At 42.0% G+C, this 17,805-nt stretch overlaps 1 protein-coding gene across 2 annotated transcripts in view; it reads left to right on the plus strand.

Annotated features, from left to right (window-relative positions):
* Positions 1-17,805, plus strand: part of mfsd2ab (MFSD2 lysolipid transporter A, lysophospholipid b) — a 119,303-nt gene that overhangs the window by 36,255 nt on the left and 65,243 nt on the right. The window contains exon 2 of one of the 2 annotated variants that reach the window (XM_068006614.1): positions 14,072-14,155. In XM_068006614.1, the coding sequence (XP_067862715.1) occupies positions 14,123-14,155 (33 nt within the window). In that variant the 5' untranslated portion in view covers positions 14,072-14,122. Of the gene's footprint in view, positions 1-14,069; positions 14,156-17,805 lie in introns of those variants that run through there. The other variant, XM_068006613.1, reaches the window with a different exon arrangement.

A 17,805-nucleotide genomic window follows, 5' to 3' on the forward strand; every position in this document is an offset into this window, starting at 1 on the left:
TAGGCTTATGGGAAGGTTAAGGATGTAATTAAAAGGGTGAGATTATACAACAAACATAACAGAGAAGGATGTAGAAAATAAGAATCAATAATTGAGGCTTGAAATACACTTTTCCTGCTGAACAGGATGAAAAACAGACTGGGAAGGTCAGTGGAGATCAGAGAGCAAATGAGGAGAGTGATGAAATAAATTTCATTGAAATACAGCAGTGTGTCATTGTTACATGGCGTCATCTAACAAAAATTAATGGTATCAGTGTTGTTCTGGGTATGTCTCTGACGTGTTGTTGGGAGTTGTCTCTCCAGTTTCTAACCATAATCCATATTTATACATGTTCACCTAAACGAAACAAGCCTAATCCATCCCAATTGTTTTTACACAATATCTGCAGTATATATAAATATAGCACACCAGAATTCCATAACACACCAAACCACACATCACATCCCAAACAGCTGCTTTCAAAGCCTCCATTATGACACAGACTTCTTGGTTGGTAGGAAAACATTGTACTGCAGTAGAAGCTATCTCAACTGCAAAGGTAACTTTTGCAACTAGTTTTTGCCTTTTGATGCTGTATGTTACACTTTATTTAATGGCAGACACAATCAGCAATCAAATGATAATTGCACTAATCATTTCCTCTATTTACTGGCCTGGTTGGCAGAAAATTTACCAATTGACTGCCTATTTTACACAGAAAATTTGACTCTTTTTCCTCAATAAGCCTCCATGTTTGTTTCTAATTCCCAAGTTGCACATCCTCTTGAATTCAAGTTTTCACTGACAAAATTCAATGAATTGTTGCAGATGTGGGTAGTGTGCAACAACATTCAAAACCTGGATCAAAGTGAGCCAAAGTAACACACTCAGAGCAACAATGCAAATTTTTAAAAAAGGAAGCTCCTCCAATGGCTTAGTGAGTAAATATATCACCTGTAGATATAGTAAGGCATCAAGCTTGAATCGGTGGTCTGTGCTGATTTAACTTAATTGCTGGGGTAGAAGTTTGGATGCTATTTTTAGGCCACAGCACATTTGGATTAGGGAGGAGAAAATTGACCAGGGTTCCCACAAGTGATCCCTACCCAGTTACCCCCGCTGGAACATGTACACGTGTAGACAACAGATGAGGACACAATTGGGCTCAGCCACGATTGCCCAGTCAAATAACCTACTGGCACTCACTGTTTAGGGTCATATGAGGAACAGCCACTTCGGGTGAGGTACCAGAGGCTGCTTGTAACCAAGGGACCATACCCCACTGTGAACCTTTCCCCAACGTGAACTATACCCCAATGCCATCAGGAGAGGAGGGGAGAAAACTGGAAAATTTAAAATCACAAAGTACTAAAGCTAAAAGCACAATTTAAACAAAGATAACAAAATAATGTCATAGGACTCGATTTTCGCACCCGCAATCGGATGCGTTCGTGGCGGGGGGGCTGTGAAAATCGGGGATTCCCGGGGCGGGGCGGGTCGGGAGCCTGGCTCCAACCCGCCCCATTTCCGGGTTCCCCAGTGATGTGCTCACATGCACGTGCAGCCCCCGCATGTGGGACTCCCGCCAGCAATTAAAGCCAGCGGGGTGCCACTTAAAGTACTTAAACAGGTACTTCAGGTTGTTTACAGACCTGATTGACCTGTTATTTTAGCAGGGATGGGATTTTGCAACTGACTGAGACTGTTTCCCGTACTGGGGGAAACACTCCCAGTTCAAATGGACGTGTTGCAGCCATCAGCCTGTGGCAGCTGCAAAGGTCCATTTGACAGGTTGGCGGGGGGGTGGGGGGGGGAGACCCTCACTCATTGCAGGAGGCCACTCTGTCACTTTGGACAAAGTTTGGCCTCCACTACCCTCCTCCTAACAACAAAATTCACCAACTTGCACTCTTACCCCGGTGTCCAGACACAATTATCTACCTTGCGGACCCCCTCAAACGTACATCTTCCGGATGGGGGCCGCCGTAGCTGCAGTCATGACCTCCTCGGAGGGCGAACAGCATCACCAGCCTCGCCGGCCACCTCTGACATGTGGAGCTCCACAACAGAGTGCTGTGACACATCCACCTGCACAGCAGGAGGGAGGGCAACCGCAGAGAGAGATGCTTCGCAGAGGGCACTACCCTCACCACAGGGTCCAAAGACGGAGGCTCAGCTTCCTGGACCTCTCTGAGCAGCAGTGCACACGGAGGCTCAGAGTCACTCGACATGTAGTTGTGGACATCTGCAGCCTCCTTCATGCCGAGCTGCTCCCGGCTGGCCTGAGCACCATCTTCTTACCTGTCGCTGTCAAAGTCACCACTGCCCTCAACAACTTCTCCTCCGCATCCTTCCAGGGTGCCACCGGGGACATCGCCGACGTCTCTCAGTCGTCTGCACAAACGAGCCCTGCAAATACAACTACACCCACTCTGCAGTGACACAATGGGTGGCATCAGGTGTGGGTCTTCATTGTGATCCTCAGGAAAAGGCATTATTGCACAAACCAGACAAGATTCGCAAAGACGTGGCAGAAGTGGTGCCAATATAATATGTAATGTGAGTTGATCAGAAATTAAATATAAGTAAAAACCATGACAAACTCTCAAACACCCTTGTGCATCCCCTTCATGCTCACGATACGTTTGCCTTACGCTGCCTACTGCACATATGTGATGCATGCCCTGTGGCTGCAGCACAGGTTGTGGCAGGTTGAGTGAGGCTGACTGTGAAAGAGATGCATGAGAGGGTGAGTACGAGATACAGCCATGAGATTGTATGAGGATTGGGTTGAGTGGTAGTGGTGGGATGAGTACTGGCGAGGTGAGTAAGTGCAGGTAAGATGAGGATGAGGTTTGAGTGGGTGTGAGGGGTGATGTGACAGAGTAGTGTTGGCAGTGCAGAAGGAGATGTGGGGTGGGGGCGGTGATGTGGCAGATGGAGTGTAGGGGAATGAGTGAGTGTACTCACTGTGGCTGACCTACTTAGGTCATTGCAGCGCCTCCTGCACTGTATGCAGGTGGGCGATATGTTGGTGGTGCAGGTGACCTCCTCTGCCACCTCGAGCCAGGCCTTCCTGGTGGCAGAGGCAGGCCGCTTCCTCCCGCCCGCCGGGTGGAAGATCTCTGTCCTCCCCCTCCTCCTCACCCCATCCAGTAGGACCTGGAGTGAGGCATCATTAAACCTGGGAGCAGCCTTCCCCCTGGGCTGCTCCATGCTGTAATTATTCCTATTTCTTGCAGCATCAGTCAGTGGAGGACTGCCCCTTCAAATAGAGCTCCTCCAGCTGACAGACCTTACTGCGCATGCGCAGTCCGCCCGCCGCGCAGCTTAGCAGCGGGGAACCCGGAACAACAGGCAAGTGGATCCAATTAGCCTGCGAAGCAGACTGATTTCACCGGGCGCGTTACCCACGCGCCCAATCGCCCCCCCCCCCGCCGCGAACCTGCCGCCATGGTAATATCGGGCCCATAGTTACAGAATGTTTACATAAAAGCTTTTAAAGAAACAAAGTAATGGTGAACTTTGGCTTCTGTTTAAATTCAGTTCATTTCCTGATACACTCCAGACCTACTTAGAATTGGAGATTCTTAACTGGGGACTTAACTGGCAGAACAAAATGTGTCCAACTGAAACAAAGCATTGGGACACATGTGCCAGCCTGATACTGTTTATGCTGAGTTCTGCTGCTTTAATCTAGACTCAACAGGTAAACCTGCATTATCAGGTTGTGTGGCGTTCACTACTTAGAATGTTGATCCTCAGCAATACACCTTCACAGATTTTTTTTTAAATTTGAATGTGTGCATGTACACCATGGTCCAAAATTCATTGTGCTGAGTGCACAAGAGTTATTTGTCAGTTTGAGGTCAGATTTAGAAAGATATCAGGTTCACCCTGACCTACAATTGCCAGCACAGACTATTTGAGATTTGACTGGTTGCTTAAAACAGCAAGCTTTGAGTTCAAGAGATCAACAGCAAATATTTATCCTCCAACCACAACTACCGAGAGATGAGCTAGTCAGCTGAGATTCAGAGGTGAAGTCATGACTCCCACTAAATCAACTGAAGCGGAATTCCTACCAAACCAACTGATTCAAGTTATGAAACTAGTTTATGTCTAGGAAAGCGCAAGTTTGCATGTGCTGGGTTTCCTGCGTACACCTCTGCTCTTTTTAGACAAGTTTGAAAAACTGGACTTATGAAAGAGCACGGTTGTATACGTGTCAGTGAGACTCCCCCAGTAATCTTGTGGGCAGACACCAGGCAAGTGTAGTACTGAGCCAGGCAGACCCGCAGGAGATTGCAGGTTCAATTCTTACCCTATACTGTGTTAGCTGATCTCATCTGGGGCAACAGTAGAGGTACTACAATGTGCTTCAGTTCTCATGGGCTAGGAAATGGAGAAAAACAGCGAGGCCACCCACTCTTGAATGCTACCCAATGATTCCTGCTGGTAAATGTGTGTGAATATTGGGTGACAACAGAATCAGATTTGGCAATGTAAACCGTCCAATGTTGACTGGCCACTGACATTCATCTTTTAGGCACATAGATAAAGAATGATCATTTGAGAGATGTGCTCTCCACTACCTCTCTCAACCCCTCTGTGTCATCAGCCTGCTTGTCTGACATCCAGTCCTGGGTGAGCTGCAATTTACTCCAGTTAAACATTGGGAGGATCGAAGATATTGTCTTCAGCCCCCACCACAAACTCCGTTCCCTCATCACCGATTCTATCCCCCTCCCTGGTCATTGTCTCAGGCTGAACCAGACTGTTCACAACCGTGGCGTTCTATTTGAGCTTCTGACCCTATATCCTTTCCATCACCAAGACCGCCTACTTCCAGCTTCGTAATATTGCCCATCTCTGCCCCTGCCTCAGCCCATCTGCTGCTAAAACCCTCATCCATGCTTTTATTATCTCCAGACTTGACTATTCCAATGCTCTCGTGGCCAACCTCCCATAAACTTGAGCTCATCCAAAACTTTGCTGCCTTTATCGGGGAAAGGGGAAGAAGCCCAAGATATGGGAAGCCCAAGATATGGGAAGCCCAAGATTTCCTTGTGGGGCCTAGAGGAGCACAAGGAAACCAAATAATTTTTTCGAAACTTACCTTACCCTTCTGCCCCTTGATGCAACTCCCGGCAGCATTAGCCTGGGAGGGAAGCCACAGCTTCTCGCCTGCTGAAGTCTTACGTAAAAATAGCAGTCAGGTCTAGATGACATCATCGGAGCCCTCATCTGCATATTTAAAGAAGGACCCCGCCAGCTTCCGCTCGGTGTCCTTGTCACCTGCAATTTAAAATTGCAGTTGGCCAGATCAGGGCAGGAATGGAGTAGGTAAGTCTTCCATTTTAAATGCTCCTCCCAACCAGTTTCTGCTGGGCGGGGGTGGAGTTAAAATAAACCCCGTAGTATCTGTGGAAAATTAACTACTAACAAATTGGCTGGATGGATTGAAAATTACCTTTCCAAAAAAGAATTTTAAAAATTTATATCAACTCAGACTTTTGGTTGAATTTAATAATCATTCTCCTAGATGTCAGCCTTGGCTTAGAGGTAGCACTCTTACTTCTAAGTCAAAAGATGGTGGGTTCAAGTTCCATTCCAGAGACTTTAGGTGAACCTAAAAGATCCCAAGGCACTATTCAAGCAAGGGAGTTCTCCAGGTATCCTGGCCAACATTTATCCCTCAACCAACATCACTAAAACAGTTTAATTGGTCATTTATCTTGTTGTGCGCAAATTGGTTGCACGTTCTTTCATGAATTATGACAGTAAATTTACACATTAGTTGCAATTATTTTTAAAAGAGGACAGTGAATCCAGCCTCCACTTCTTTTATATCGCTGACTGACTTGTCAGTATTATTAGTGACTACAGCTACATCGTTGATGGTTGCTGCTTGATCCCTGCATTTAACTAAATTGTAAACATAAACCCAGTGTATGCAATTGCATTAACCAATTGTCAATTTGATCTTTAAAGTTTGGAGCCAGTTTCTGTTAAGTATAATAAAGCAAGCTTATAATAACTACATACTTGCCAGCATGTGTTGAATCAAAATCTGGAGCTGAGGTATTGTTTTGATGCAGTGAAGGCTCAGGGCCTAATGCCCCTAATCTGGGATTGGGTGAGAGAGCCAGGGTGCAATATCAAACAGCCGATTTCAAATGAGTGCACATCCCTTACAATGAGCTAAAGACTGGTGCCATTTTAATTCTACTTGCTTGGATATTACTGGAGGGACTCCAAGATTTGCAGTACATCATTTCAGTAAGAAAAAGATAGCTCAAATCATGTGGGGAAGATGGTCTTAGTTAAAGAAAGAACTTTAATTTATATTGCACCTTTCATGATCTCTGGACATCCCAAAGCGCTTCACAGCCAATTAGGTACTTTTGAAGTGTAGTCACTGCTATAATATGTGCACAGCAAGTTCCCACAAACAGCAATAGATAAATGACCAAATAATCTGCTTTAGTGATGTTGGTTGAGGGATAAATTTTGGCCAGGACATTAGGAGAACTCCCCTGCAAAAAGTGATTGGTGGTTCGCACTGTCTCTTTCTAGTACAGCCAGTCAGATCACAATCAGTGGGACTTTTGCGGCTAAGAACTGTTTCACTCATTTCATAGAATGGATTACACCACTGTCTTCAACAAGGCTGCCATTTTTTTGCTAAGGGGAAAGGCAGGCAGGGTAGGGCATGAATGATGTTGAAATTTCTATAGCTGAGGTTGGTAGACTCAACCTTTTATATGTTCAGCCAATGCAGAGCAGCAATCAAAGCCAATAGAATATTGTACTACATAGCCAAAACAGTAGAATATAAGTCAGAGGAAGTCATGAGCTGACTGTAGAATGCTCTGGTCAGACTGCACCTTGGCTACTGTATCTAGCTCTGGTTGCTGAGAAACGAGGGAAACTTTCAAGGCGCTGGAGGCAGTGCAGAGAAGAGCCATAAAGCTAATCCCTAATGTCAGGGCTCTGAATTATGAGGAAAGACTGGAGAGACTTGAACTTTTCAGCCGGAAAAGGTGAAGTCCGAGAGGTAACCTTATATAAGTTATAGATTGTGAATGGCATTGAGAAGGTTCGTCCAGAATCTTACAATTGTGAGAATACAACAAGGGAACCCTGGTTCAAACTAGTAAAAGGTAAATTTAAGACTGATATCAAGAGGTTCTTCTTCGTTCAAAAAGTGATCGACATTTGGAAAGGACTTCTAGGTAGAGCAGTGGAGATAAAAACCCAGGAATTGTTTAAGAACCAATTAGATGCTGAATGGGGGGATTATAGGGTATTTCTGGATGGATGAATTAAGATTGGCTAATTGGTCCTCTTTATCTGTAATTATCTTGTTATATTGCAATGTAAATGCAAGTTCTTTCTTTTAGGAAAAGTGAAAAAATTGGGGAGAAAAACAATGGTAACAGAACAGCAGCTGGTTTGGATATCCATAAATTACCACGTAATTCATTACTGTCTGGGGATATTTGTAATTCCTGTTTGGTATGCAAAGCAGGTGTTGCATTGTTCAGCTTTTCATACAAAACTTCTATCCACTGCCTGCTGCTTCATGAAACCAGTCTATTTATCTGCATGATGATTTCCTGGAGTAATGGGAAAAGAGCATAGTCACTACTGTCATTCCACAAGTAGGTAACCCAGATGTAATTATTTCAATGATTCATTTATCTTTTTGATGTTTAAGCTTGGGTAACAATCAGACGATACTGGTACTTAGCAACAGCGCTAAATCTTCTTTCCAAGGTGAAAGATCCTCGATACAAAGATATTTTTCAGCAATGCATTTCACCACTGCACTGAAATCTTTACATAAAATTTATGCAAACTATTATTTCCACATAATCAACTGTTGATCATTACTTGATCAACTCCAGAAATGACATCGTAGTTATTTGTCCATCAAACGTAAATGTTATTGAACACAAATGACACGAAGTGCATCAGCACAGAAAAATGAACCAGAGATGAAATAAAATCCCCATGGCGACGCTCACAATGTATATCATATACCCTGCAATTATTTCATGGCTGTCATTTCATTTCAGAGTCATATACCTGCTATAAATCAAACACGCTTTGCTGTCATAATTTATGAAGTAATCTGAACCCTTCAGTGAGGTTGTTGCTTTGAGCTTACTCTCATATATCCATTGTCCTCCATTTGTAAACATTTTTAAGGGAGTTTACCACTTTCTGAGAGAGTCGAGACTTAATTGCATGTTATAGCAATGCAAGGTGGGCAGTAAATGAAAGCAGAGTACTTCTGCAGAATACATTGCAAAATAATCATATGCATCGCATCTTATTAAAATAGACTTCCCCTATGTCCAGTCAGATCACAGTGACTTAAAGGATCAATACTTTTTGTTCAAAATATCTATCTACTTTAGTAAAATAATGTTGATTTTGTCACCTCATAGAGATCCATCATTTCAGAAATTGGGAGTTGATTTGAAGATGACTTGTACCAAAAAGCTCTATCAGCTGAGTACAATACCCACTACTTATGCTTTTTTACTGGGTCATGCAACCACTTAGTCTAAAACTTCTATGCCCCTTCGAAGTGAGTGAAGCTGCTCCATGAAACAGGCAGCCCCTCCCTCTACCTGACAAGAAAGGAGACCCAAAATGCCAGATCTTCATGGAGCACCAAAATCAACATTAGTTAACAAATTACTTAACCCTCAGAAATAGAGAGAGAATCTACAGAGGGAAGATGTCCTCAGTAGTCTATAGTAAAATCATAAATACCTGTACAAAGACCACATTTACGATTTTGTTTGAAATAGTGAACAGACAAGTTCTTGCCTGCAGGTTACTAAGCAACAGAACGTATGGCCAATAACAAAAGGTCTATTGAAAATGTGGATCCAGTGCATGAGCCTGTGATTTGAGACTTGTTGTTCTGCGTAGTTATAAGAAACGTCATGATTTATAATGCAATACAGTGTAGGATAATAAAAATTATCCTGAATTTGATCACCTGGATTACATCAACTGTCTCAAGCAAATGACTTTTCTATGAACTTTTATAATTGAATTTAAATACCATTTGCTGCTGTTCAGTCTCCTGTTACCATGGACACATCAAACATGCAGGTTATCAATATAAAAGGAAGCAAGTGTTGGGTTAAGCAGCCAACCCTAAATGCAATTAGAATCACTGTTTAAAACTAACTGGGAACATGGCAGAAAATTTCAGCATACAGCAGTCAATTCAGACTCAAAAGTGACAAGACCAGGTTTCATCGTGTTGAAATCTTTTCTCAGATATTTTAGGGTGGAAATTATCGTAGCTGATCAAATGAATGTTTAATACACTTCTATCAAAATCTTCACTCCATTATTTTAACGGCGGTTATTTTAAATGTGTTAAAAGTCCATTAAATTAGAGCCGTGAGGAATTTGATGTAAAGGCATTAAATGTTTGCCAGCAGTGTTTTAGTCACCATTATTGGAACTCAAATCTGCCAAGTTCTGCTCTCTGAATTGCGATGCTGAATTATGTTTGCTGAATCTGTGGCAGCTTGCAGAAGTTATTTTCATTCCATTGTTTTTTAATGGAATACAAATCCAGCAGATTCTATAAAGGGTGGGTGATCCACTCCACTAGATAACAGCCCAGACGGTAAAGATGAAAATCTAACCCAGACTGTGGCTGTGGTTGACTAGCGAGGGAAATGGAAAAATTCATACTGATTCAATATGAATTTCTGTTAGAGATTCAAGTAAAAACACATTGTAAAAGCAAATAGAATGAGTTTTAATTCACATCTGACCTATGGTACACTTAACCTGGGACTGCCTGATCCTTATGTTGGATACCAAAAATGTTCCATGCTCCAGAACTGGCAACCCCCACCTTCGGAAGCACAAAGGCTCAGCAGAAACATACACACATCAGAAAGATCAATTACAACACTGGAGATAATACCAATAGAAAATAGGGTTTTAAACACATGGCAATGGTAAACAACCAGTGTTTCCTTTTTAAAATAAAATTAGAGAAAATAACATGTCCCTTGAATTCAAATGCATATCCATTTTAATTACATTTTATCACAATGTACTTACTCAAGTTGTTAGATGGTACACGTGTAAACATTCTTTGATCTTTTACCTTCAATGATTGATCCTAGTATCAATCATAGTACTTTGCATTGCGCAAAATGTAAACTCCTCAGAATTACTGCAAATATGGAGCTGAAAATATCACCTCACCTGCATTTTAGTTTAAAAAGAGAATAGTGTTTAGGCTTCTATGCCAAGACCCAGCTGCCTTAGACAGGTAGTTTAACACATAGAATACAAGAATGAGTAAGGACTGAGAAACACAAATTTGGTGCAAATATTTCTTTTTTATAACATTTACAGCAATGCAGCAATTCAGATGACTGTGTTTTTTCTTTAAATAATCAGTTTTCCTCCACATTTCAGAAAGCCGGTACAGCCATAATGGGCTGAATACCCTCTTTCAGTGCTGTAACATTCTATTATGCTACTCTATGTTTTCTTTTACATATTTATAATTATTCAGATCATCAAATTTTCAAACTTCTTGTCTAGAATTTTCAATAGTCTTGCCCAGATCATTTATTTATCAACAGCCTAAATTCTGTAAACTTCTCCATTCAAAGCAAAGACCCCTAAATGACCATAACAAGACAACATCCAGGACTTCTCTCCTGAGCCAGGTTTATGATCAATTAATACCTACAATCGTATATCACTCTTGAGGCACCATTATGTTATAGTTGTACGTTGAGATATGGTAAGAACAATCCACTTAATCAGAGGGTTTCATAGTATCAGGAGTACTCTGATATTACTGTGTTTGATGTATGAGATGAGATTAAAGCTCGAAACAGACAGAAAAAGGCAGAGCTGGATCAACTTTTACAGAACAAAGAAATTCTATTACTTAAGGCAATTGAAGAGAAAAACAAATATTTAAAATAATTGGAAGAGTGCCACTGAGAGCACACGCCATCATTGGTTCCCAGCTATACAGAAAAAGTGACCCAACCTGAAAACACCCTGGTGTGTTGGGATAGCTCCTGTGCATCCTGTCCAGCTTCAAGCATGCTGTACACCTGAAGCATGTTAAATTACTGTACAAAAATGAACAACTAAGCCATCAGTCTACCTTCCTGTAAATTCTAAATTTAGAATATAGATCAGTACTACATCAGTGTGAAGCCCAGTGTACAATTTTTCTTTTAAAAAGAGTTTTAATAATTGTTGAATATTTTTATATCTGGACTGTTAACTGTTTGCCAATTTTCCTGTTTCAATTTATAATCTGTTCATAATTAGTTTGTCAAAATACAATATGGGAAAAGATAATTGGTAGATACTCTATTTGAGGGACAACTGTATTCACTTGAACTGCTGCAAAAGTAGACATGGTCAGCTACTGGTGTCTCTAAGTCCTTTTCTTGTTATCATGTTTTATGCATTCAAACTAATGGTCAGAGATAGCTTGAGGACTGCAGTTTTGGGCAAACATTTTTTCTTGGCAAAGCAGCACAAATATTCATGCATTTTTATATTCATAATGGAAGTAAACAGAATATTTTCCAAGTAGAGACCAAAAATGGTATTTATAACCATACAGCAGTTTATATGACTTGAAAAGTAATGGAGGTGGATATTCGTCTTCACCATTTGCTCAGTAATCTGGCAGAGTGGATTGCCCGTCCTTTATAGAAGCCACCTGATTTTCATTCCATTGAAAATCTATAAAGGTTCTAAGAAGGGCGTGTGATCCACCCTGCAAAATTCTCACCAAGGCAGTGAGATGAAAATCTACCCCCATCGAGTCTAGACTCATCCCAAATTCCACATTCCTTTTGTTATTATAAACTGTTTGGACTTCCTACATCCAAAGTGGCAATATGTTAACGAAACCCACTTTTGGGTCGATTTCATCCCAAAGCTATTATGAGAAATGCAAAGGCTTGCCTATGTGAACTGGCAGCTTGACTTACCATCTGAATCCCTGCCAATCCTTCCCTCCCTTTGCCAGTTTTCCATTTTATCCAATTATTTCTACCTCATTTACTGCCACTGACCCCTCCAGTATTGTCATCCCAAATTCAGAAGAGTTGAAAAAGACCAACAAGATGGTTCAAAGGTACTGCACACTGAGTACAGCACGATGGAGTGGAAAGGTCACAGCTCTATCCCCCACTCCACTCAGTTTACAAATTATGCCCACATTCATATGTGTCCATTAAATAAAGATTCAAGTAAAAGGGTCTGGGAGAAAGACCTTGAAAGTCAGTAACTGATGATGAGTGGGACTTCCTCTGTAAAATACAGCATACATTCTTACATTAATTTGAAGGGCAGATTAAGATATTCTACCATATTGGCAAATCTCCCATGGCTTTGCTCACTTGCTAAATTGTGACAGCTAGACAGGAAATATGACATTTATAGAACCTGCATGCTACATGTAGGATTTTTAATATATTATAGATATGCTATACCCTTCTCCCCCCACCTACAAAAATGGAATCCTGAAATTCCAAGAAAATGCTGGACAGGCTAGAATTGAAGGACACGACCCTATACATCTATTGGACGTATCCAGAATTCAGTATTTTGTCAAAAAATACCTGCAAGGAGTAAGACATCTCAGAACGCTTCACCAATCCAGCCCCAACACATGGGGGTCAACTTTCAATTGCCGGCTGACCATTTCTCGCCTGAGAGACAGGTGGCCACCAATTAAAAATCGGGAGGCGGCACCTTGGCTGCCCCATTGATGCCCAAGGCCCGTCTGATACAATTTTCAGGCGGGCCTATGAATGATTGAGCAGCCTAAAAGAGGAAGAAGCCTGCTTAAATATGCAAATTGTGGTCCTACGCTGGTTGTAGGACCCCTACTGGAATTTGGAGGTACAAATGGACATGCCCACACTCCAATCATTTGTACCAGGCAGTGAGTGGCCTAACCAGCAGTCTTTAAAGTGACCACTGGAGGCCGCTCACAAATCGGCCCAGGAAATGTAAAAAATGTTTTTGGTGGGGCCAGGAGGAGAAGGATTGCCTTCCCCTCCCCCGACCTGACCTGCCGGCTGGCTCAGCATGACAGCCTGTCAACGTCTTGCCCACAAACAATTGATGAGCTCTAGTGAGGCACCCATTTGGCACCCGTTGCTCTTTGGCATCAGTCAAGTATGGCCTGAACGGGTGCAAGTCGAAGGTCTGTCCCACCGTCTCTTGGGAACCCACGTACTGAAGATGTTGAACCCCAACAAAGTGAAACTCCTGTACTTCCTCCTAATGGCTACTCAACAGTGCATTCTATCGGGTGGTGGCACATAGAAACTCCCACTATTATCAAGGCATCTTGTGAAATAGCTCCGTCTTGAAAAATTAAACACTTATTCAAATTGAATTAAGAGAAGTTTTACAGGATCAGCTTTCTATTCCTGCCCGACTGCGAATGAGCAGCCACTGTCACTCCTCCAAGTATCAACTAAGGCACATAGCAACCAAGTCATTTGAACAAAATCAGCAAGGCTTCAACAAAAAGAGTTAGTCAACACTGAACACCCTGCCCCCGGAACAGAAACTGACAACACAAGCTACATGGGTCATCCAGAAACCACCCATAATTACATACTGCCTGCAATGGATATTATCAATGCAAAACAATATGTAAACACAATGTACTTTAACTGTAAACATTCTTTAATTGGAAACAATTTGCAACACCAGAAATAATAAGACTTTTTCAATAAAAAAATTATGGGTACAAATTGCAAAATAAAGTTAAACTAAAATTCTGAATATAATGCTGTGTATTTTTCTTTTACAACACGTACTGGAGGGGCAGCAGTAGCAGGCAAAGGATAAGCAACTGGGTGGGAGCGGCACCCAGTTTTGGGACATCGGGAGCAGAGCGAGTATGTGCTCAATGTCTCAGCTTTGAACATTGAGCACAGATTATGGCCGTTGGGTTCCGAATAGATGTGAAATAAGTTTAATTTCTCCCCATCTCTCGCCCCTAACAATTTTCTCCTCTTCTCCCTCCAAGGTACCGATTCATGCTGGGATATGGTTCCACAGCCATCAAACATCATCGGGCATGAACCTGTCCAAGTTCATGTTCATCAAGACAGTAAGTATCAGCAGATTATTCACTTAAATGGGGCATCACAACCATGCCCAATCCTGTTCTCATGTGTGCACTTTTCAAGAGGGATCAATCGATGGTAAAATCTCCCCAGTTTTTTTCCCTCCCTACTTCAGGGGCACTAAGGCAAACACCTTAGGACAGGGATCAAACCTGGGAGCTTCCTGGGCTGTATGGGTAGGTACAACATTGGTCAATATATTTACCAAATGGGCCATCATGGGAGGCCAGTCCTGATTATACTCTAGCATTGACAAATGTTGTGTAAATTGATACAATCAGAGCAGATATGATTAGTTGGTGGTGATAGGTGCAATATAATTAGCCAGAGTGACTCACAAGCCAAGCTGTGATGCAACTTTGCATATTGTGCATTATAAATCGAAGTATTAAATATGGCAAGTTGTTGGAACCAGAAAACAACTGCAATAAAAAAAATGATCTTTATTGCAAGTCAAATTTAATTAGGAACAAAATGATAAATAGTAGGTTCGGATTTCATATAAATCAAAACAACCTTTAGATGAGAGTAATTTTCTTTTTAAAAAAAAAACTTGTCTCTATCTAGTCTGCACCTTTTTATTATTTTCTGTTAAAGATTAGTTATTAAAAGGGATATTGTCAGTCTATTGGCAAAAAATAAGGCAGCATAATTACAAAACAGACTAAAACTGAGCACTAAATGTCCTTTGTAGCTCTGAATTCACCAGGGTTGAACAGATCTAGGTTAGGGTCTGGGGTGGTTCATTTGTCTCTGGGTGCCTTTCAGTATGAACTAGAAGTTAAACATGTGTGCAGAATTCATGCAATTGCTGCTTTCCCCTACTCCACTCTCACAGTTCCTTCCTATATAATAAAACTTACAGTATGAAATGCATGGAAACTGGATCAATGAGAAATATTGGATAGTATGTCTGCATCCCTACTATGCACCTATGCAGATTTAAAAGAGCAGTAAGGAGATATACAACTGATGGGAGAAGAGCCCAGCTAAACAGAATGGGGAGGTAACCTGATTGCTTTGTGGGTAAATGTAATGTTCAGAGCAGTGCTGAGCCATACAGACCATGTGGTCCCAGGTTTGATCCCTGATCTCCGGTGAGGTAGCTGATTTCAGTTTGCTTCAGTGCACCTGAGCATTCCTGATCCCTATCACATGACCCTTGCTGGAAAGTGCATGTATGTGGACTTTTGAGTGTGGATAGGATCAAGTTCTGCTGTGAGGAAGTCAGATAACCAGTCAATACACACTGCTTACACTCACACATAAAGAAAGCCCACCTCAGTAAAGTACGAGAGGGCTGCTGGGACCTATGGAATCACACTGTGGCATGAGTCCACATCCTTAGCGGAAGAGGGGAAAAAAACTGAGGAAAAAAAAGACACGGCGTTATGTGCAGATATTTATGTTTTCAGTGAACTTGCCCAGCCACAGAAACTGGCAGCAAGATGTTTGATTGCTGAGCCCTGATTACACCTTCCAAGCTCATTGCTCTTTTTTTTACAGTAACAGTGTTAAGATTTTCCAATTCTACAGAAATCACAAGGTGTGTGTCCATGGAGGATTTTAGCAGCAACCAAATCAAAGTGAAAAACCCAAAGGCACCCAAATTCACCCAAATTCTGGGTTAAAAACAAATTGGCACAATTGAAATCATTTAGGATTGTCCTGTCCTGTCTTTTGAAAAAAAATTGGTTTGTCCTGTTTCTTTAAAATAACAGCAGCATGCATGCTTAGAGGATCACAATGTGCTTTGCAAAGGTCTTCCACATTTTTCCTTACCCCATGCATAATGGCAGGTGCAGAGTATTATGTTAAGACATCCAAGTTGTGCCCCTAGTTTAGGGGCAAGTGCGCATATATTTTTCCTGGAAGAGGGAAGCAACCAATCCCTGATGACTTACTGGTGAATAACTACAATGTGCTCAGCTTGTCCATGTTAAAAGTGTGATCCTGGTGAGATGACAGATGTACTAATCTATATTTAGATTTTTTTTAAATTGTAATTTTAAAAATATGCAGTAATTCCTCTGACTCATTGGTGAGAAAATACACTGCCCGGTGTGCCCATACAGATTAGAAGGTTCTAGGGTAACTTTAGTTAGATCTGTACTGAGTTAGTTGATCTCAGCCCATCTGCAATTGGCTTCAGTGCCCCTGGGTTGGGGATGGAAAACACAAGCCAAAATTTCCATTAGCAATAGTTAGCCAATGAACTTTGCTAGAAAGTATGCATGTGCAGAGAGATTTGGACCGTGTTGCATGTTAATACATCAAAGCTCTGAAACTGCTACTCCATTTGGCAACACTAATAAAAATTAATGAGTTCAGTATAATGTGTTTCCGCAGTGCTTCGACGTCAGTGTTCTGGAAGTTAGAAGAGCATCAGCTTAGGAAATAGCCTCTTAAAAATACAAAAGATATGTCTTTCTCTCAGGATGCAGAAGCAGGAAGAGATGACAAAATGGCAGTGCCATAGTAATCATGCCTCTGACCTTCCTAGCATCAAACCACAAACATAATGCACCACTTGTAACTCTATATAGATTTAGAAAGTAGTTAGAGGAACCGGGCTGTAAAGGGTTAAGTAGTCAAGACTTTGGCTGAAATTACTGAGTCTTCAAATAGACTGCTTTTGAAATAACTTACTGAAGCTGCAGGATGACTAACAGCCTGTCATTGCAAACTTATGGAGGAACATAACGGTATCACCACTCCTTTAGACATACTGGAATGATGAAGCTAGCTAGAACTCGTATAGGGTAACTTATCAACTGCAGGGACTGAGAAACATTGTGCTAAGGATAAGGAGAGATGGGGGGGGGCCACACGGCACTGTCTCTTCTGGACAAGTAAGTGTTGTCCATATGATTGGGTAAATTAAGGGGAGTATTGGGGAAAATACCTGATTGGATGTATTTTGCCACAGTTCCATTCTTCCTTTTAAGGGTATAAAAGTGAAAGTCCGTAATTGATAGAGTGTAGAGTCATAGAGTTATACAGCACTGATAGAGGCCCTTCGGCCCATCGTGTCCGCGCCGGCCATCAGCCCTGTCTACTCTAATCCCATATTCCAGCATTTGGTCCGTAGCCTTGTATGCTTGTATGCTATGGCAGTTCAAGTGCTCATCCAAATGCTTCTTGAATGTTGTGAGGGTTCCTGCCTCCACAACCCTTTCAGGCAGTGAGTTCCAGACTCCAACCACCCTCTGGGTGAAAAAGTTCTTTCTCAAATCCCCTCTAAACCTCCCGCCTTTTACCTTGAATCTATGTCCCCTTGTTATAGAACCCTCAACGAAGGGAAAAAGCTCCTTAGTATCCATCCTATCTGTGCCCCTCATAATTTTGTACACCTCAATCATGTCCCCCCTCAGCCTCCTCTGCTCCAAGGAAAACAAACCCAATCTTCCCAGTCTCTCTTCATAGCTGAAGCGCTCCAGCCCTGGTAACATCCTGGTGAATCTCCTCTGCACCCTCTCCAAAGCGATCACATCCTTCCTGTAGTGTGGCGACCAGAACTGCACACAGTACTCCAGCTGTGGCCTAACCAGTGTTTTATACAGCTCCATCATCACCTCCTTGCTCTTATATTCTATGCCTCGGCTAATAAAGTGTAGAAGCAAGAGGAGTGAAA

The sequence above is a fragment of the Heptranchias perlo genome, chromosome 26 (genome assembly GCF_035084215.1).
Source record: "Heptranchias perlo isolate sHepPer1 chromosome 26, sHepPer1.hap1, whole genome shotgun sequence".
NCBI lineage: Eukaryota > Metazoa > Chordata > Chondrichthyes > Hexanchiformes > Hexanchidae > Heptranchias > Heptranchias perlo.